The 22,020-nt window shown below is 34.2% G+C and overlaps 1 protein-coding gene across 3 annotated transcripts in view; it reads right to left on the bottom strand.

The window, feature by feature from the left end:
* Col24a1 (collagen, type XXIV, alpha 1) overlaps nucleotides 1–22,020 on the bottom strand; it is a 301,836-nt gene that overhangs the window by 253,754 nt on the left and 26,062 nt on the right. For all 3 annotated transcript variants that reach the window (XM_005385132.2, XM_013514569.1, XM_013514570.1), the window contains 5 exons: nucleotides 17,894–17,947; nucleotides 15,236–15,289; nucleotides 8,782–8,835; nucleotides 5,379–5,432; nucleotides 1,318–1,362 (listed from right to left, as the gene is read on the bottom strand). In XM_005385132.2, coding sequence (XP_005385189.1) covers nucleotides 1,318–1,362; nucleotides 5,379–5,432; nucleotides 8,782–8,835; nucleotides 15,236–15,289; nucleotides 17,894–17,947 — 261 coding nt within the window. The remainder of the gene's footprint in view (nucleotides 1–1,317; nucleotides 1,363–5,378; nucleotides 5,433–8,781; nucleotides 8,836–15,235; nucleotides 15,290–17,893; nucleotides 17,948–22,020) is intronic.

Here is a 22,020-nt window from a genome sequence, read left to right as displayed (position 1 = left end):
ATTACTTTTGTTCTTCTAAGTAAATACAAATTTTGACTCTTCCTTTTCAGAAACAAATAGAATAGAAAGCAAGAATTAACCCCAAAATATAGTTCCTAACCTTTAAAACTAGTTTTAAAACTCTTCTGAAAAGTATTCTACTGTCAGAGTAACAACATGTATACTAATACAACCGGGTAACAGAGAAACTGTGGGAGAACTGGTCAGTACAGTTACATAGGCCAGGTTTTCACTGACTTGTGAATTATCCAGTTTCCTTTCTTGGAATCCACACATTTCTGCCAAGGCCGTATTCTAGGAATACTTTTTTTCTTCTTAAGGAAAGAATTCCTGCCATCCTTCTCATACTTTTTCCCCATAAATCTTCAAATGCCTTTTAGCCTTGTTTGATTTTCAGGAAACTAATATTGAACCTTATACATGTATTGGTTTGCTTTCCATGTTTAGTAATTAGTAATCTTGAAAAATTGTGCCTCGGAGATGATTACAATGTATTTTCACACTTAACATGAGTAAAAAAGAAAATTGGTTTTGTTTCTTCGTGTATATTTTTCCTTCAGGAACCAATCATCACTTCCTGAAGTTGCTTTCCAGGCTTTCTAAGGCTCTTTGCTGAACCTTTAATAATGGTTTATATCAAATTAGTTTTTAATTCCTACTTTTCTGCTTTATTCATACTGGTTTAAAATAGCCTGCATTGAAAACAAAAGATAGGACTCCATCCTATTATATGATGATACTTTCTGGTGTGAAAAAGAATAAATGGCATGATTCAAACCCACATAGTCCCAAAAGTACTTTTACTTTTAAAGAGTGTGTATGTGTGTTATAGACAATAATAGATGGACTGTCTAAATTTGGGGATTACTATTAAAGTTGATTTGCATTTCCTCATGCAAGGGTTAGGGAACTATAGCTATAGACTATACTTTAATAACATATATACCCCTAAAGTCATCCAAAAGTATCAGGTGTGTATGTGTGCATGTGTGTATGTGTTTGCGTGAATATCCAAGTCTTGGGGTTTATAGCATTTATAAGATTTTTAAAGGGGCCTATAAACTATAGAAATTAAGAATTATTGCTCTGAAACAAGTTAGGCAAATAATGAAAGTAAAAATTGTCAAGTGTTATCTGTTAAATAATTTCTTGAAAAATGTCTATAGCTAACCAATTAAAAGGTCATCTTGCAATAAACAATGTGAAACTATTGTGAAGAAAACTGAAAAAGTAGATGAAAATATTCTGTCAAGACAGTCCCTCAGTGTGTGTCATTTTTCCCGGAGAAGACATACGTCTTATAAAGGAAGCACTTACTTGCTCACCACGGAGTCCTGGGGGCCCTGGATATCCTTTAAGGCCCTATAAAGGAAAAGGTGAACATACGCTATGAAAAGTAAAGTTATACCATATAAACCAAATAACTAAAGAAAGGTTTAACTTTTAATCATCAATAAAATTTAATTTTCTTAAATTTACTTATTAAATTTACCCCTAAAAGTCTACTTGTTAATAAATAATAAATTCCTATGAATAACTTAGTTATTTAAATAAGTTATTATTATCAACAAAAATGCATATAACAGAACATAGAATAGCATATAATAGCACATAAAACCCTTTATAATAAAAAGATTCATATCTAGCAATGCATATGCTGTTTGCTGATGCTTTTTACAAGCTGGTTTTAGTTAAATAATGCTGAGACATATTACTCTCAGACAAAATTTGTTTGTAATTATTTTTAAAAAACTAGACCATATTCAGGTAGTTTCTCTGATCTAAATCACTGTCCTCAGATTTTATGAGTGAGTTAATTCAAATGGAAAAGGCTGCTCACAGGTTTATGAAAAGGTGTCCTGTAAAGCCTAAGAAATTAGCCACAAAAGTATTTTCCAAGTAATTGTAAAATCAGATCTTAATCTCTACTATTAATACCTATAGTTATAAGAGATCATCTCTTAAGAACAATATGGAAAAAACTGAAAGCAATGGATAAGACTAAAGAAATAATGCAGACTTTGGAGCTTATTTGCACTGTTCTAAGCAACAATCAGTGAACTAACTGATTGTTTTCTAGATTTGGGGGCATATAAAGGAATAAAATAGTTCTTTTTTCTTCAGAACCTCATAGGATTTTAAACAAAACACAACTCAAAAGCTTGAAATTCAGCAATATGTACAAATTTTTTTAAATGTCCCTATAATGTGCCACAAATATAAGTTTTTAGGGTTGCAGAATATGGCCTAGTGGAATAAAAGAATTTTTCAGAATTCATCACTGTGGGTTTATCAGGAGAGAAGAATATGGACTGATGGGTTAAAGGAGAAAATGATGCTTTGGTCAGACTACTGATAAAAGAGAAGTGAAGGCCATTTGAAATATAACAGAGTGACTTTGGATGCTTTAATATGTTAAAATTAAAGCTACACTAAAATGCTTACATAGACAGGTCCCTTGGGAACTGGTATGGTTTGGATATAGTTTTTCTCTGCCAAAACTCATGGGCACAGTACCACTAAGTCACGTCAGGCCCAGCCCTCGGGCTCAAATTTGATTCCCACTGTAACAGTGCTGTGAGGTCGTGGGGCCAGTTTCGCCCCTTTCAAGTACACCCCTCTGCTCTTCTGCTTTCTCCCATGAGGTGAAGCAGCCTGAGGTCCTCCCCAGAGGCCAAGAGATGCCTGCTCTGTGCTTTTAGACTTTTCAGCCTCCAAAGCCAAAATAAACCTCATGTCTTTATAAACTACACAGCCTCGGGCATTGTTGCAACAGAAGGGGTCTAAGATGGAAACCCAAGGAAAGACTGAAAATAAGTTAGACTGCAAGTTTGTAGACAAAGATTTCTGTGTCACCTGGATAGTGTATTAGTGAAAAGAAAGGAAAAGAAGAAAAACCTAGAGGGGAAAGGAAAGGACCTGTTCTCCGGGAGGGAGTTCCTTTGTGATGAAGCTATTAGGAAGTGATCAAGGGCACAGATCAAAGACAGAGGTAAAAAAGGAAAGAGTGAAATCAACTTCACTGAGTTATTCACCAAGTCATAGTGTACCATATACCAATATTTAATTATTACAGCAATACTGTAAGGCAAGTATTGTCTCAGTTTTTACAGATGAGGAAACTGAACTTTGACAGATTAAATAACTTGACCAAAGCCATGTAGAATCACATTGATTTTATAGACTTATCAAGAATTGAGCAACGTGCCTTTCTAGTTACTTTATATGTCTCTAATTATCTCCTCAGATATGACCTGCCCTAATTCTCATCAGCATTTTCAAACCTATCAACAAAAAGAATTATATGTCAAAAATAGTGGACTTATCAAAGTTACATGCTGCTTCTGTTTAATCGTACCTAATATAGCCAGTGTCTTTCCATTGCTTTCTGAGTTTTCACATTTTTTAAAAGATGGCTGAAGATTAGCCTGATTTAAAAATATGCAACATAGTGTGCTCAGTTGTCTAAATGTTTACGCAAACTTCCATAAGTACAATTTTTCACAAAACTTAGCGTTTTCCCCGCTTTTATTAGGAGATTTAAAATATAATAATATCTTCAGCGTTAAGACAGTGGTGGTAGCTTCATGGGGTGAGGCAGGAGTTCTGGTGGTTGGGGGCTGAAAGCTTCCTGGGAGAGGGCCAGGAAGATGGGGAATGAGGAGGCAGGGCAGGAGGAAGGCAGGCTGGACAGACTCTGCTGTTAGCCCATTTCCTTTCCCATTTTCTCAAAAGTATGCATTTATTTATTTACTTGCTGTATTTCTGTGAACCCCTCAGTCTGACAACATTTTTCATGTTCTTTGGACACCACCTGCTTTTCTGATCAGCATTTCTATCTTCCCTAACCTAGAGAGAAACAGGAGGCAGTGACAGCACAATGTCCTCTTTCCTTTTGCTGAAGCACTGTGTAGCACCGAAAGGTATCTGTTAATCATGGTCTCTTCTGCATGTATAATTTCCCTTCAAGGGATTTTTCTTCAGTCAGGATGGTGGATAAAAATGGCAGCATGATGCAGGTGTGACCTGTTCTTCCTGAAATCTCTCCTGTCCCATCTTAGGCACAGAAGTTGGCATTTGATCTAAGAATGGAAAACAGACTGTCCAGTAGCTCACCAGGTCACTTGGAATGAAGAATTTTGCCTGTCTAAGGGTAAGCTAGGCCAATCAAATTCTCTCTTTATTTTAAATGAAGATTAACTACTAAAAAATAATAATAGAAAGATTCAGCTTGTTAGCAATGGGGAAGAGGTAGCTGGAAGGATTCATAAAGAAAGGTTAAGAGGAAGAGTAGGAGCCTTGAGATGCTATGAGAAAGCCAAAGCATAAGTAAAAATTAAGAGTAAGAAGAAATTATTAAGAAGAGTACGAAGTTGTCAAAGGAAAAGCAAGATGACATAAAAGGGCAGACACACAGAGAACACAGGAGTAGTACTAGAAACATACATACCACGTCCATAAAATAATGCTGCTAAGATAACCAGAGCTGCTTTGAACCAGGGCCTGTCTCCATGAGACCAAATGACAGTGTAGTACCTATGTTTAGATTCCATGTGATCTTTGTTTCCTTTAATGCTGTAAGGAGGACTGAAATAGCTCATTCTCTTCCTTGAGATGGACTAAATCTCCATTCTTTGCAATCAAAGAGCCTAAGTAAAACAATATGTTTTGGAGGTTAATTTGTTTTGTTTTGTTTTATTACTAGGAATGAAAAGACCAAGCACACGGAGTTCTAGATCTGACTTTTCCACTCACTAGCCATATCATGAGTCTCAGTATTTCTAAAACGATGACACTGAACGAAGTTATTGCTAAATTTTCTTCTGGCTTAAGTTATCACAAGAATTCCATGATTATTGAACCTTTAGAAAGTTGCCATTTTTAAAAAAAAAATTAGCTGTCATTGAGTGAAAAAGGCAGGCACAGAAGTAATTTGGGCTTAGAGACAGAGGATAAAGTTCAAGTAAAATCAGTGTATGTAACAGAACACCTAGAACCAGGTTCCCATGGGCATTTCCTCATATGATCAAAGATGCAGACTTTGGGATGAGCAGAGTAGAAGAGAGTGGGTTGGTAAAAGGCTATTATAAGAGAATATACTTTAAAAGGAAGAAGGTTTCAAGAGTCTATCTTTGTTTTTGACTTTCTTCTGCATATGGATTTTGCGGCTATCATTAGCTGAAGGGTCTTTTATTTTTGTGCAGTTTCTATTTTTTGTGGGCATCATTTTTCTGGATTAGAACAGCAATCTAATTTTCTTTTCTAAGAAAAGGAACTTAAAACAGATTTTGGTTCAACTTCAAAATCAGATTGTGGTAGTGGAAAAGCTCCCAGCTCCCATCTGACATCTAATATGTCAAAGTAAAACTATATCATACCTTTTCACCTGGCAAACCAGGCGGTCCCATTAATCCAGAAAGGCCGGGATCACCCTATAAATAAAACATAGAGACTTAATGTCATGAAGGAGATTAGAAAATGAAAGTTCCCTTTAATCTTAGACATCAAGACCGTACAACATCCCGTTTTGAGCTTCGAAATCTACTTGAAGTTCTACTTTGTTTCTCATTCCTTTTCAGGCCTTTCTGAGCCCTCCTTACCCCATGAAGTTCTCAATACCTGGACTATACTTTCCTACCCCCATGCCATTCCTCTTTCTCAGTTCTTTTCTCCAGGAATCCCCTTTCACCAAATTCCTGTCAGTTCAAAACATCTACAGGCGTTCATTCCAAATTCTGCAAGACTTTATGAGAGAAGTTCACTTTTCAGTAAAGACCCAGACCTAGTGGACCCTTAGGCAGACCTCAAGGGCTACGGAGAGCAAGGCTGGGTCCGCCTGAGGGACCCAACAACGACTACATCTGCTTCCTCCAGAAGGCACCGGTACCTTCCATTTTGTGGTGCCAGCAGCTCAGAACGTACCACCTGGGACTAAGTACAGTCTAGCTAAAGCTTATTGGTAGTTCCATATGTTTGGCTCTAAGAGACTAAACTTTATTGAGTGGGGCCACCTTGATGAAGACCTGCTATCCCATTTAGAGGAAGCAAGGAACACGCCTGTGGTAGGTAGAACTGCCAAGAGTGACAGAGGATGCTGTATGAATTGACAAGGAAAAAAGTCAAAAGGAGTACGGGAGAAAGCAGAGATGGCAGCATGAATTCTCTGGACTCAGTTTATTCAAGGTACCTATTTTTGTAACCTTTTCTCTCCCTGTTTACAGTGCAACAGATTTATTTCAGCTGAAAAATAATATTTTATTTGAAAGATAAAAAGAGAGGTTGGCAGTATAGCCCAGTGGTGAACCCAATGCCTAAAATGCAGGAGGCCCTGGGTTCACATCCAAAACCAAAAAGGAACAAATGAATGAACAATACTAAAGAGATTTCTTGTAGCAGTTTACATTTTGTTTCATTTTGAATATAGTAATTTGTCGTTATATTAAACAATTGGCAGCCAAGGGAATGTTTGCTTTTGTTCTAATATTCATTTTCACTTTTCAAATGATGATGAAGATGCCTTGTTTGTCTTATGGGAAAGGAAAATTCACACTACCTAAAATCTATGTTAGTATGCCTTTGAAGTCTCAAAGGGGCTTAAAAACTTGTGTATGGTTTATCATATATATTACTTAGTGTATGTTCCACGGAGAACTAGGCCCTGTATTTCTTCTTTTATTTCATTACTGATCATACTCATTGTAAAAATGACTAAGTAAATAAAATACAGTTTTTTTCCAACCTCTCTCTGCTCCCTCCAATTTGATACTTATATTTTATTTATGGAACACAAGAACAACTACCTTTATTTATTTATTTGTATGTAGATTGTATTTGCATACTTAATCTCTTTCCTCAGTATATTTGAACACAATTTAATACAAATATTATTTTTAAGATATTATTTTTAAAGTTTACCATCTACTTATTTGCTTTGCTTTGTTTTGTTTTGTTTTGTTTCATTTTGAGACAGGGTATCACTATGTAATTCAGGCTGGCCTTGAACTCACTATGTAGCCCAAGGTGTACTCAAAATTGCAGCAATCCTCCTGCCTCAGCTTACAGAATGCTGGGATTACAGGCATATGCCACCATACCCGGCTTAGCATTTACCATTTTAGAAATACATCTATAAATTTTGAAACACGGATTTCACTCACAGCTCAGTAGCAACATGCTATTAAGTTCTAAATTTTGCTGTAACTCTCCATGAAGTATAAATCTCAGTTAGTGTATGAGTAACTCAAACAGTTAAAAAAAAATGACTAACATAATGTCCAAGCCTCAGTTCTCATACTGAACCACCCTATATTTTGTACAGAGAAACTACAGGAAAAGTAAGCCCAGCATTTTATATAAATATTTGTGGTTAATCAGGAAGTTTTCTTTTATTTTAAAAATTTAAAAAACTAACAAAACAGCAATGAAGACAAAATCAAAACAATACAAAAACAACAAAAATGATACATGACCTCACCCACCAAAGCCGAGTGGGAATTTAATTTCTAAGCTTTAAGTAGGAAGGTAAATGTACTATATTTAGATTTTAAATGATGGCATTTATACTTTTTTCTGGACTGCAGGATATTTTTCCATGTAAAAACCAAGGGATCGATGAAAATATTGTGTTTCTAGAAATAAAGTTTCATCCCGTTTACAAGTTACTTAGATTCAGCTCAGCTCTGCTATAGTAATGAAATTCCTAAAAAATTTATATTAAAAAATTTTCAAGGATTTACTTGGTGGGAATTTATCAGTAAAGTCAATTATTATTTTATGTTTATGTTTGCAAGACTTGCAGTTTCCAATTAAATGATCAGATTTCAAGCCAGGGATTACCATCATTTTTCAGGGATTCTAAGTTTGTGAAGATATACCACATAAACAGAAACACCTTATAATTGTATCACATTTACCAAATGCATATCTAAGCAAACTTTCCAAAATGTTTTCTAAACCCTCCATCTGTATTTTTTTTTTTTTGCTGTAAAACACTATCTTCCTCCTGATAAAGATTTTATTGCTATTTTTACTTTAAAACATTAGTTTTTCCTAAAGGCATATGTGTTCGTGTTAATGCATTATGATAATATGAAAGTCAAAGAATGTGAACATAACATTAACTTTGCCATTTAATATCTACCTGATGAGCCACTTAAAATTTAATAATTTTACCTACTTAACTAGAAAATATAATGATGACTACTTTCACAAAGAGATTATGATCATTAAACAATAAAAAAGTATGTGAAACAATTCTAAAACGGTGTAAAATGGTATTAGGATTTATGTAATTTTGTTTGTTTATATTAACAACAAAATATTTGAGCTAAATACTACTTCCTCTAATTTTTAACCATATTCATCCCTAATTGACAAGGAGTAAAATGGCAGGCCATAATAGATGTTCACTGAAATTACTGGTAGGATTTAAATCACTAAATTAAATAGATAGGACATGATCTACTTAAATCTTTTTTTTTTTTTATGCAGAATCTCACTATGCAATTTAGGCTGGCTTTAAACTCACTATGTGGCCCAGGCTAGCCTCGAACTTGTGGTAATCCTCCTGCCTCAGCCTCTTGAATGTTGGGACTACAGAAAAAAGTGGGCCACCATGCCCAGCTTGATTTACTTAACTATTCAAATATTCCTTCCTTCATTAAAAATCAATAATTTTCTGTTCTCTGTATGATACGATAAAGTCTGCATTTTGAAAAGATGAAAATGACTTTAAGTATTCAAAATGTATAACAATAATTATATTTCACATCAAATAAATACCTTTTTTCCAGAAACAGCTTGACCTGGGGAAAATCCTGGATCTCCTTTGGGGCCCTAGATAAAATAGTTACAAAACATTTGGTGAACCACGTGTAATATGTATATCACACACATTATATGACTTTAAATGTATTTTAAACTAATAAGCTAGCCATAGGTTATTTACCTTTTTAATGTATCTTTTTCTTAGCTTTACTTTTAAATGCTGAGATTTCTAAAAATTCCCTAGGCAGACTTGACTTTTTAATCTCATAAAATATGGTAATATTACTACTGAAACATTTCTCTTGGAGGACCTAGATATAATCACTACTATATTTTCCATTTTGGTGATACATCAACTTATTATTTCTATGTTAACATTGGAAGACTAATTAGTCAAGGAAAATTGCTTTCTACAATCTTTCAAATTTTAAGGTATTATTAAAAGTTTGCATATTTTCCAAAATTTTCCAATCCACACCCATTACTTTTATCATAAAGAAAAAATAAATAACAAAGACATAATTCTAATTGTCAAAATTATTTTGGTCGGTTACAAAATACAGATACTTTCTATGTCTTAGAATCTTTATCTTTCACATTTCAAGTGATATAGGACATTGGGTTTCAGCTCAAATATTTTAATACAATATTTAAAAAATTTCATGATGCTACTATGGTTTAAATATGATTTGTCCCCATCAACATTCATGCAGAAGCTGAATGCCTCAATCTAGCAGTGCTGGCAGGCGGGGCCTTAAATTTGGGCTGTGGGCAGGAGTACCTCGGCACTCACTCTTAATTGGTTCTGGGAAACAGGATGATTTCCAAAATCAATGAGTACCAAAAAAATTGCTTTGGCTGGAAAGGGTAGCAAGTTGTGATAGGTCACTGACAAGTCCTAGCTTGCGTGGTGAATACCAAACAAAGGACAAGTACCCAGGACAAAATTTGAGCATCAGAACGAGTCAAATACCAAATGTAATGCATTTCAAAGCAGTTGAACTTCAAGGTATATTAATACCCTCTGTCTCTCTGAGTGAATTCTCCTGTTCTCACCTGGTCTGGATTAATTATTACAAAAACAGGTTGCTAGAAACCAGCCAGCCCCTTTGTGTCTTCCTGTATTCTGCCATGAAACCCTTACCGGAAATCAAGCTAAGGCAAATGCCTGATCTTGGCCTTCCCAGCCTCTAGAACCATGAACCAAAACAAACCTCTTTTCTGTAAAATTACTTAGTCTATGATACTATGTTATAGCAACAGTAAACAGACTAAGACAGGTAAGTGGTGGCAAAATATCACTTTTTCAAACTATTTGCCATGCTTCATAACATACACAGATCACAATGGAAATTCTTTAAAGTTCAAAGGGTGATTTCATTACCATTTTCAACTGTCTTAGCTACTTCCTTGTGCTGGGACAAAATATCTAACACCCACAAGTTCAAGGAGGAAAGGTTTATTTTAACTCATAGTTTGTAGAGAATTTCAGTCCATGGATGGCATGCTCCAAGGCAGGGCACGGCGGAAGAGAAACAGTTTGTGGCAAGGCAGGCAGGAAGCAGCGAACCAGCAAGGTAGGAGGAGTGTATACACATCCAGGCCATGCCCACAGTAACCCACCCCTTCCCACCAGGCTTCACCCCCCAACATCACACCCAGCTATAAATGAGTGGATTAATCCAGTACCACACACCCATGATTCAATATCTCAACCACGATCCAGTCATTTGTAAAAAGCCCCTCCTCTGAGTACTCCAGTGAGGTTTAGGGGGTACATCTAGATATAAACTGTAACATCAACTAAGGATAAATAATTCTCAATTCCTAGAGGGTTCTAAGTATCATTTTTATTGTATGAGAAATAGGGCAATGTATCTGATTTCACATATTCAAGGATGCTTTTAAATACCCTTCAAGTTAACCAGTGAAAAGAGGATTAAGAGAAAGGTCCCACACGTTTTTCACTGTCTTCTCACTTTACAAATTGGACATTTGTAAAGCAAATTTGAAGTTTTGCAAAGAACCTCATCGCAGGAAATGGTCAAAGAAAACTTTTGGAGAAGAGTTGTTGATTTTTTTTTTCCCTTCCACAGCCATTAAGACTTCTTCCACTAAGGCTTCTGTTCTAGATCACTGGTTCCCGATTATTCATTGAAGAAATGGTTTTGAATACCAGGTATGGTGGTACATGCCTATAATTGCAGTAATCAGGAGGCTGAGACAGGAGGATTGCCATGAGTTTGAGGCCATCCTGGGTTACATAGTGAGTTCAAGACCAACCTAAACTACATAGGTAGACCCTGTCTCAAAACACCAAAAAAAAAAAAAAAAAATTAAAAATAAAGCAAAGAAAAAGAAAAGAAGTGGCTTTTAAATATATGCTTTAAGAATTTGATCTTTCATTTAAAATTTTTAAAAAAGCTTAGCATGGTGGTACAGGCCTGTAATCCTAGCACTCTGGGAGAGTGAGGCAGGAGAGTCATGTTTGACCCCAGTCTGGGCAATTTAGAGACTTACCAAGACCTTATCTCAAAATGAAAATTAAAAAGGTGCTGAGGATGAAGCTCATTTTCCATCTGTAATATGGAAAAAAAAGTAAGAAGCCAGGGACAGTGGCAAGGGCCTGTAGTCCTCACACTCAGGACACTGAGCACTTGAATCCAGGCTTTCAAAACCAGTCTGGGAACCACTGTGAGACCTCATAAAGAAAAAAAAGTAAATGTAGAATTCATTAAAGATACTAGAGCTTATCTAGTAAATTACAATTTATAGATAAGTAATGAAGTTCAGAAAAGTTATTGATTGGCTTTAATATATTTAATTTTATTATAAAATCTAACTAATTGATTTGAGACAATAATTTCCAAAGAACTTAAAAAGAACTTAAGAAATGCCTTGAGAAGTTTAAATATAATAAAATCATTTGTGGCCAATGTTTTTATATATAAATATTATGTTAAAATTCTTACTTATAGGACCTATCTGAATTTAAAATTATTTGACAGTTTTCTAAATATCAAGTGCCTCCATAATATTTTTAAATAATTAAACATTTAATCTATTTAAAAATAGAAAAAAATGTATGAAAGTAATAGAAATTTAGGTTTAGCATTGACTTTTCTTATCCATATGTTTTCTATATCTAGGCAACATATTTAAAGAAATATATGTCATATCTCTTTTTACCATACAAATATTCTTCTGTTAATTGATCAACTCATGTTCTAGAACCAGAATTTCTAGTCAGCATAAATGAAATAGTCCTAATCTGGGTAGTTGTGGGCTAATCCTTCCTAATATAAAATGCATCAAGAAGAGATTTTTTAGATATGCCAACTTTACCTGAAATGTCAGGGAAGTAAGGCATATTTCTCTGCATGATAGGAGCAAACCCCAATATTTCTTACTTTCCCCTTCATTGGGAATTAGATTTTTGACTCTTGACAGACTTCTTCGTCTTACTTGATTGAGTTTTCAAATCTTTGGAATTAAATAAAATATTTATAAATTCATTAATCTTAATTGTTTTTAACCTCAAGATTGTGTCCTACCTACTCCTACATGACTTTTGTTAAAGAATCTATATATACTTTTAAATATACATAAGAGGAAGTTGCCTACCTTGTTGCTCAAAGTCTTCTCAAAATCCCACCTATCCCACTGATTTGCTAATCTGAAATCCCACTTATTTAGGGTAGCTCTTTCTGTTACTGGATCTCTGCGGGATTTTGTTTAGGGTGGGAAACTCCCTGAGATAGTAGACTACTAACATGCTAGAGCACATTTTTCAGGTAAGGGTCTACCTAATATGATGGAAACAACATTAAAGAACATTGGAATGAAAAGACTGAGGGAGTTGTTTAATCTCTGAATTTGAGATTCCTCCTATATAAAATGGGAAGCATAGTATCGTACCTACTGGATTAGCTTATAAGATTTAGGATCACATTTGTATAAAGGTGTTAGAAGTAAGTATGAAAAATAATAAGGTGAAAGGCAACATTAATGACATCAAGGGTATAATTATGGCTACCTTGGAAGCAGAGAACTTTTGAGGGAATTACTGATGAAGCAAAAAACTTTAATGTAAAAGAATTTAGAATTAAAAGCTTCAGAGGATGTATAAATCAAATTGGGAAAGACTACAAAGGAAACACTGAATAACATTATCTTGAGGGAGTATCATTTGGAAATTCTTGACTTTAACTTTAGTAATAATTACAGAAGCTCTATAATCTCAATTGTACTCTGTAGCCAATACTTCTTATCTTTGTACATCACACTTTCCAGCCAACTGCACTAACTTTAGCAGTTATGTAACCCACTGGGATTGTTACTTTGTGGGTCCCACCTCACTGTCACTGTCCCATCCCCTTCACGGCTTCACTTTCCTCCTTGCCCAGTCTAACTACAAGCCTCACACATTAAAAACACTCCTTTGCACACACAGAAGCCCCCAATGCCTCTTTCTTTCTGTGTCTTACAGGCTTACCTGGCAATTCTTATATTTAAACTCTCCAAGTATCCTACCTGTTTCCACTAGTAGCTGCACGTGACTCAGAGATAACAACATGCTCACAAATCTCACTTTCAATTCACAATTTCTTACACTGATTGTTTTTATATTTAGTATATAATTAGTTCACCTTTTCATTTTAGAGGTGATTTCTTAATAATTCCTCTCTTTACTTTCCACTGATAATTTTGCTTTCAACATTCATAAACTCTCATAATCCCATTTACCGTCTCATTTAAATCTGTTCTAAAATACTGTCCTTCTCTCATGAGACAGCCAAATCCACCACTGTTGTCATCAGGACAGTATTGAATATTATTTTCTTTGCATTATTTTAAATTTTTCTTTTCTTCCCAGGATGATTTACATTATGCTGCAAACACACTAATATATCAAAACATATAAACTGTATATATGTATGTGGCACCATGTGATGTTTCAATACACATATACATTATGCCGTGTCTAAATCAGATTGAACATACCTATCTCATAATTTCTTTAGGGTGAAAGCATTTCAGACTCCTTTGCTCTAGCTTGTTGAAATATATGCAAAATAATTATTATCTGTGAAATAGCACAACAGAACTTCCAGTTGTAACTTAGTTCCCATTGATCAACTTCTCATCTTTCCCTCTCTTGATTCTCCCCCAGCCTCTGGTAATCACCATTCTGCTCTTAACTCCTATGAGATTAAATTTTTTAGATTGCATATATGAGTGAAGTCCATCTGTGCAAATTACATATGTGACTGATTAGTCAGTTTTAAATCACTGTGACAATCACTTGAGATAAACAATTTAAAGGAAGAAGAGTGTATTCTGGCTTAGGGTTTCAGAGGTCAACGTAGACTTTTTAAAAAGCAAAATAGACTTTATTTTCATAAATTTAAAAATGCAGTTATAAATAAAATATATTGCTATATAATTTAGGTACTGTCATAAGAACCACAACACGGTTTATTTAACAAATAATAAATCTGCTATTTAAGTAATAATTTTATTTTTAATTTGCTGTCACCTCATAAATAGCTACTTTAAGGTAAAGGAAATAACATTACAACTTTGTTTTTTCCTCCTCATCTTTCTGTGCTAGAGATTGAACCCAGGGCTTCAAGTGTTAAGCATGTATTCTACCACTGAGCTACATCCCTAGCCTAGAAATATCATTTTGTAAATATCAACTAGGTGCAAGGATTCTCTCAGGTACTTTATATGCATCATTTTACTTAACTGTAGAAAGCACATTTGGGTTCTAATAATTTACATAAGACCCATTAATCCAAATATGTTTGTTAAAGATGCTATAATGTATTACATGGCCAATTTCCATTAAACTTTCCCAAACTTGCAGTTATTATAATTTGCCCATTCTATTTGTTCAGGTAATCTTTTTGAAATGGATAGATCATTAACTGCACAAGTGACAAAATGTTTTATACACTTTTGTAAAGCCCAATAATTTTGGCTGTGTTATTCTTGCCAATAACTAAGAAAAACAAAATAGCCAGAATTTTCTTTATTTCATCTATATGAGAAATATATGGTGATCTTTCTATTCCTATAACCCCTCTTAGGCTAACCAGCCTGGTATATACTCTTTTATACTTTTATCCTATGCTCATATTACTATCTGTTACATTATTATTTATCATACTGAAAATCATAATCTGCATATTCCCGAGGTTTCTGTACACTGCTGTCATGTTTTGACAGTCAGTCTTAGAATATGAAAGCAGGATTGTATCTGACTTTACCACTAAAATATGTAAAGCCAAGTTTGACAGGCTTTTGGGGAAACCCAGCTCTCTGCCAGGCTAAGACAATCCAGTTAAAGAATCATGATCCGAAGATAACAGAGACCTTTGATATCTCATACCTGGTCTTAAAAGTGAAGGACCTTCCTGTAAAAGTAAAGAAGATCATGTGCTACTCATTATTAATAAGTTACCTTTGGACCTGGTAGTCCAGGTAATCCAGGATTTCCATGTGGCCCTTGCATACCCTGCAAATTATGAAAAAGTTTTATTATATTTAGAACAAATAAACATAGATACAAATAAGTACTTATTCTGATACTCAAATAAACATTTTTGAAATAATTTAATTAAAATGAATACTAACTTTTTCCTCAAAGTTCTTTATTCTAAGATCTCAAATATGTCTAAGGATAACTATACTAATTATATAGGAGAGCTACGCTTTCATTTTGCTTCATAACATTGCCTCACGATATTTATCTCCCTTATTCACCACATTAACTGCAGCCACAGCATGCAGCTTAGTGCCCCTTACTCTAGTGCAGAGTAAGAAGTGTAACAAAATACTGTTCTTCAACATGCACTGTCCCTTTCCATATTTGGGTTTTACTTATGCTATCAGTCAGACTTAACCACACTTCATTTACCTTGCACCGTACACATTTCCAAATCACTCTTCCAGTTTCAGTTGATATCCCCGCTCATTTTTAAATTCTGACCACACTAGCACACAGTAATTTACCTCTCATGTTAACTTTTGTAGGAATTACTGCATACAAAACTCATTTACCAATTAATTGTATATTGCCTAGGGCTATTTCTAATCCATTATTTAAATATTTCATTATTATTTTAATTGCTTCATGAAATATACTACTAAATTATGGGATTACCAATTCTTTGTAAAGAGCCTCTTTTTTATATTAAAAGTGCCGTGTTTAGCATATATTGGTCATTCGATAAATGTTTGTTAATTTGATTACACCTCGCTGGTCAATTATACAATTTGAATTCAAAAATGAACTCTACTTATTGAATACTTAAATTTTGTGGAAAGAATTGTATCCATGCTTTACTTTCTCATTTCTAATCGTTATAACAATCCTGCAAAGTGGTTACCAATGAGGAAACTTAAAGTACCATAGCCAGTATGAAAAACTGAGAATCAGCTCTAGGAAAGCCCTTCAGGTCTCCAGGTCTCCTATGCTTATTTGGGTTCTGTATTCCACCTCTATTCTCTTTAGCCATGCCTGCATCTAAACATATAACACAGATTTGATAATTACTTTTCTCTTTGGTTCTGTATTGCATAACAAAGCAAAGTGTTTCAGAAAGACAGAGGTGTCAGTAACGTAAATACTGTACCAAAGACAAGTATAGCAAGATGAGAACTACGGAAAAAGATTAGAGTTCATAACATGTCATTGATAACCTTCAAAAACTATATTTTAATAATGTCAATAGGAAAAATTCATGGGGATTAGAAAAACTACTTATTCTTTCGAATTATAATTACAAGTAATTGTTGATGTAGAAGTAAGAAAATGAGTGTCAACTGTCATTTCACAAAGCTCAGTAGTGTAACAGTGAGGACAGTATCTTTAGGAAACTCATGAAAGCTTGGGATTGTTAAAAGAGGGTAATTTTTTAGTGGTTGTAAAATGTGATATAATTTAGGGAGAGGAAATAATATGGAACTGTAACTTTGAAGTTAAATAATTGATTAAAGGGGATGCTATTATGAACACAAGTAAACTTGCTAGTTTAGAAAATAATTATACTGTTCTTTCTTTAACGGTTGGAGAGAACTGGATAAACAAAAGGGGAGAAAAAGAAAAGTAGGGATGGAACTTGAGAGAACAGTTGCAGATTCAGAACCTGAAGGTCATCCTGTTGGAAGAGCAGCCTTAGTAGTAGGGAAGGAACGCAGGGCAAAGTTGGACCCTTCTTTCCTTGAGGTAAGTAGGGCCCAAAATCTCCTTGAAGAGAGCTAGGAGGAGAGCTGGCTCCAGTGCTAGAGAAGAATAGGCAGGGTTTAGAAGGGAGATGGGAAGAGTGTGACAGGACACCAGCTAAGGAGAAATTCAGAGAATTTTAACAGCTAGAACTCAGTAGAAATTTATCTCAGGTGACAACTACATAAGACAACTTATATTAATATAGGCAACTTACAGAATACTTCAAGGTGATTTTACATTGTTTGTATGATAAACAATACTGGATAAAAAGAAAGTGAGTAATATAAAAGGCCTTTTCATTTATCCTTGTAGTACACAATTCTTTTACAATTTCACTGAATTAAAGCCTTTCTTCAGTAAAAATCCACATTTATTGTTTTTAGGCTGGAAAGAAACCAATTCTAACATAGCAGTAAATCTTTCATTGGACCTGTGTAATGTGAGAAACTACTGCTGATCCTTAAGGCAGGTTTTTCCTTCAGGCAATTTTTTTCCCTAGTCAATAGCTTCAGTATTTTCCACTCTGTAATTCAGGAATGCACTATTTTAAGGTGGCCCAGTCCTCTTCATTTCCCAAGTGAACCTTACCTTACACTACTCAGATCACTTTATAACTAAGAATAATGTTACAAGTAGCACCAGGACAGCCACTAATCTACAAATTGGATGGTCTCTCTTGGACATGTTCACAGAGAATTCTTTGGCTGGCTGTTTATACTCAAACATACAAGGCTGCATGTGTTCTTAAGCTCTTGAATTGGCAATGAGTAAAGTGAAGCGTGGAGATCCAGGCAGGTTTCCAGAGGAAGTACATATTGTACAATACTAGGAAGAAATATGGAAAAGTTAGCAATTCTCACGTCCAGCAAAAAATGGAACCTGGCTACTTACCCGTGGACCTCTCTTTCCTGATGGACCTGGGATACCTGCCGGACCAGGTGGACCCTTGCAAAACAAGTATTAAGACATTAGGCATGACAATGGACACATCTTTTCTTACAAGCCTTAATAAGGTTCCCATTCCAGTATAACTTTTTGCATTCCTAATTCCCAGTTTATTTATCATTTTAAAGGAGATTAATCTCCTCACCAGAATCAGTAGGGGTGAGTTAAGTCAAGTGTCCTCTTTAATCTGGCCAGAAATGGCAGCAGGAAATCTATGACTTATGGTTACAAGCAGCAAATGTGGTTTTTACAGAGACCATAATCAGTATTTTTGTGGGTGATTTCTACCTAACTTTACTTTTATTACGGAAGGAAGAATTCAATTTAGGGTTTGTAGAACAACAACTACAGGTTTTTAAAACTGCATTTCAAAAAAGGATTTGCCTTGAGAAATGAAAGCCCTAACCATTTTATGTTCGTTTAAAAGAATTGTACTGAAGATCTATGTTATGAGTTAAAATGTTGTGATGAGATTCTTTATATATGTGCAGTAACAAACTTCTTTATACCAAATGCAGCACACCAGGAGGTCACTAATAAAGTGATTTATAAGACAAAACATGCAAGCAAAAACTGATCAATTGTTACTTTTAAGCTATATCAAATGATAAACAGGAAACAACTTTAATTTTTCATGCAGTGCTTTGTGTTGTCTTCTTTATTTACTTTAACAAACAACTATGGAAGACTAAATGCTCATTTGTGATACAGTTTAAGATATGTTTATTCATCTCTTCACTCATTTATTATTGAGCACTCCATTGATAGGGCATTGCTGTTTATAAAGAATACAAATTTTCCAGTTAAGCAACATCTATTCATTATTGCAGTAAATATAGCATAAGCTTTAAATCAGACACATCAAAGTTAAAATAGTAATCTCATCATTAACAAGCAGTGTGACATAATGAACTTAATTTTGAACTTCTATTTGTATATCCATGCTAATGGTTCATAAAGTAGAGGAATGACTCCAGGTTGAACCATAGGTAATGGCTGATATGTGATGATTTTTAACTTTAAAAAATGTAATTTCATATAATTCAAGCCACAGCAAGGCCAGGCACACCTAAAATTATACTGAGTTTCAAAAGAAAAAGGGGAAAATGGATTGATAGCAAAGTCATTTCAATGAAAATGATGCAAGGGAGAAATGCGTAAGTGATGTTAAAAATAATAGTTATATTTCTCATTTCTCATTCATCTTGAAATTAACTGCTTCCTGAATTTTTTTCCTTTCTTGATATCACAGTCATTTTATTTTCCTTTTTAAAGTTTGGTATTCATGTCCTATTTTATTTTATTGTAATTTTGAAGTATATAATCTTTTATAATTCTGAACTTTAACATATAATTTAAACTTCATACAGCTGTATTTGCAGTAGGATGCCTCAGGTGTGGCTTACCTTTTCCTATTTTGTTTGACAATGGCAATCATTTAAAATTGGACACACATATTTAGGGAAGCTTATATTACTGAAATATTATTTTTCCAGAGTTTTCTCTATTTTTTTTCAAAAGTCTTATCAAATGTATTTTTACATACTATAGAGATGATCCCTGAACATATAGCTTTTCAAATGTATTTATACTGCATACTTCATGTCTCCAATTCTCAGGAATATATATTTTTACTTTTTTAACTATATTTTTATTAGTTTATATTTATCATACATATTGATCACATTCATCATAGGGAATTTGTACCTGTTCACGACATATCTTAATTTTTTTCCCATTTCCCTCCCTTCCCTTCAACGCTTTTCCCCTCCCCACTTACAAAAGCTTTGTCTCCAGTTTTTTCTTCTATCTCGCTTTTTCTTTTTCCCTTTCTTCCCTTTGCCCTCCTCCCTCCTTGTTCCCCTTCCCATGTGAACATGTTCTTTCTGTTTCCTTATATCTATCCTCCATTATGCTCCTTGTTTACCCTCACCTTGGACACATGAGTTTAAATATCATAGTCATTTTTAGTTTTCTGATACTTGTTATATATTTCAAACTGCCCATTTTTCTTTGTTATTTTTCTTCTCCTACCCCCTAGCTTGATAGAACTTACGTATTTCCTAATCTTGAGAGAAAGGCACCATTTCTATTCAACCCCAGTCTAAAAACATATTCTTCTGGAGTTGTTCAAATATTTTCATAATCAGTATTATATCACTAGTTTAAATGATTTTTTGGGGTATGTGGTGGCCACACCTGTAATCCCGGCACTCAGCAGGTTGAGACAAAAGGATCACTACAAGTTTCAGGCCAGCCTTCGCTACATAGTGAGTATAAATGATTTTCATTTATTGTTAAGGAAAGAGAATGACATCTTTTTTTCAAATTAGGTTTGGTTTTCTTGTTATAAATAAAAATTAAGCTATTATTTTAAATTTGATTCTTCAAAAATAAGGAGAAATTGGAACTAAAAATTTAAGAAGTAGTAAATATTTATTTTAAAATCTCTAGTTTGGCTTAGTGTCCTGTCACACTGCCTTGTGACTGAAGAAAGCAATGTTGCACACGCTGAAGAGGTAGTTGACATTAGGGTGTGCTATGGCTTGACCATTTAGGCCCCCTCAAAGTTCACATGTTACAATCATAACCAAAAATGATAGTATTAAAAGGCAAGGACTTTGGGGGATGATTATAAAATGAGGGTAGCATTCTTATGAGTGGATGGATTAGTGCCCTTATACCAAAAAGTCCAAAGAGGTTCATTTGTCCCTTCCATGTGAGGACACAGTGAAAAAAATGCCATCTGCGAACCAAAACGCAGGCCCTCATCAAATGCCAAATCTTCCACTCCTTGATCTTTTCTTCCCAGCCTCTTGAGCTGGGAGAAATAAAGTTCTATTGCATATAAGCCTCCTAGTTTGTAGTATTTTGTGACAGCTGCCCACTTAAACTCAAGAAGTGGTTAATATTAAATACTAGGGAAAAAGAAAGGACATTTTTTTGTCATGATTGAAATATTTTAGTTGTTTAATAATTACTAAATAAAAATGAATTTTCACATCTCCACAATTTTGTACTTCCAAATGTTTGACAAGTACATTATTATAGACATTTTCTAGAAACCAGCTCAGCAATATAATTTTGAATGACATGACATTTTGAGAAAAATAAGTTATTTTATATAAATAAAGTAGCAGAAAGTTTAACCTTGAGGTTGTTATTAAAACAAAGTATAATTTGATTAAAAAGAAGTGGTTTTGCAGTCACCCAGTAGAAATTCAAACTATTCTTCAATCACTTTAGTTGAATGACCTTGGGCAAGTCCATTATGCTTTGTAAGTCTTAGTTTTCTTATGTTTAAAATATTTATGGTAAAACCTATCTCTTATGGTCATTATGAGTATTACAGCTATTGTGCATCAAACACTTGTCACTGTGCCTGATATATACTAGTTAACTAGTAAACTCTAATTCAGTTAAATTGTTTGAAAGTATGCATGGGGCATAGCAAATACTCAATAAATTTATGTTTTATTATTACTAGGAAAGTCTATGGAGTAGGCCAAAAGCACTAATAGGCCAGTAGACCATTACTTTTAAGATTTAGAAATCCCTGGTCAGTTAACTTTCAAAATCCTTTATCTTATATTACTTTTATAATTATTCACTCATTCATGTACTCAGTAAATAATACAAAAGCCCAAACCCTCCTGGAGTTTACAGAGTAGATAAAAAATACTAACAGAAAACACACTATTGTAAATTTTATTTAGTAATATGAATGGGGAAAAAAGACAACTGAGAGAGATTAACCTAGTGGACTTAATGTATACTGGAGAGTCAGAGATTTCCCTGAGGAAGTGTTGTTGGACCTACAAGACAAAGAGAAATTATAAAAGAAAATCAAATTTCAGAAAATAAGAATAAATTGAAAAGGATGTAAGTAATACAAAACAAACCAAAGTCATATTCTCATTGAAGGCCTTAAGAACCTAATAGAGCAAGATAGAAAATGGAACAGGATGAGGTTACAGAGGTCATGAGGGATCATATGTATGTCTCTATAGATAAGACACACAGCTTTTAGTTTATTACAAATGTTTCAATGTTCTGCCTCTGAAGAATTTAAG

This window comes from Chinchilla lanigera, unplaced genomic scaffold (assembly GCF_000276665.1).
Source record: "Chinchilla lanigera isolate Chin_1 unplaced genomic scaffold, ChiLan1.0 scaffold00022, whole genome shotgun sequence".
NCBI classification, from domain to species: domain Eukaryota; kingdom Metazoa; phylum Chordata; class Mammalia; order Rodentia; family Chinchillidae; genus Chinchilla; species Chinchilla lanigera.
This window is presented reverse-complemented; position numbering and strand designations above follow the sequence as displayed.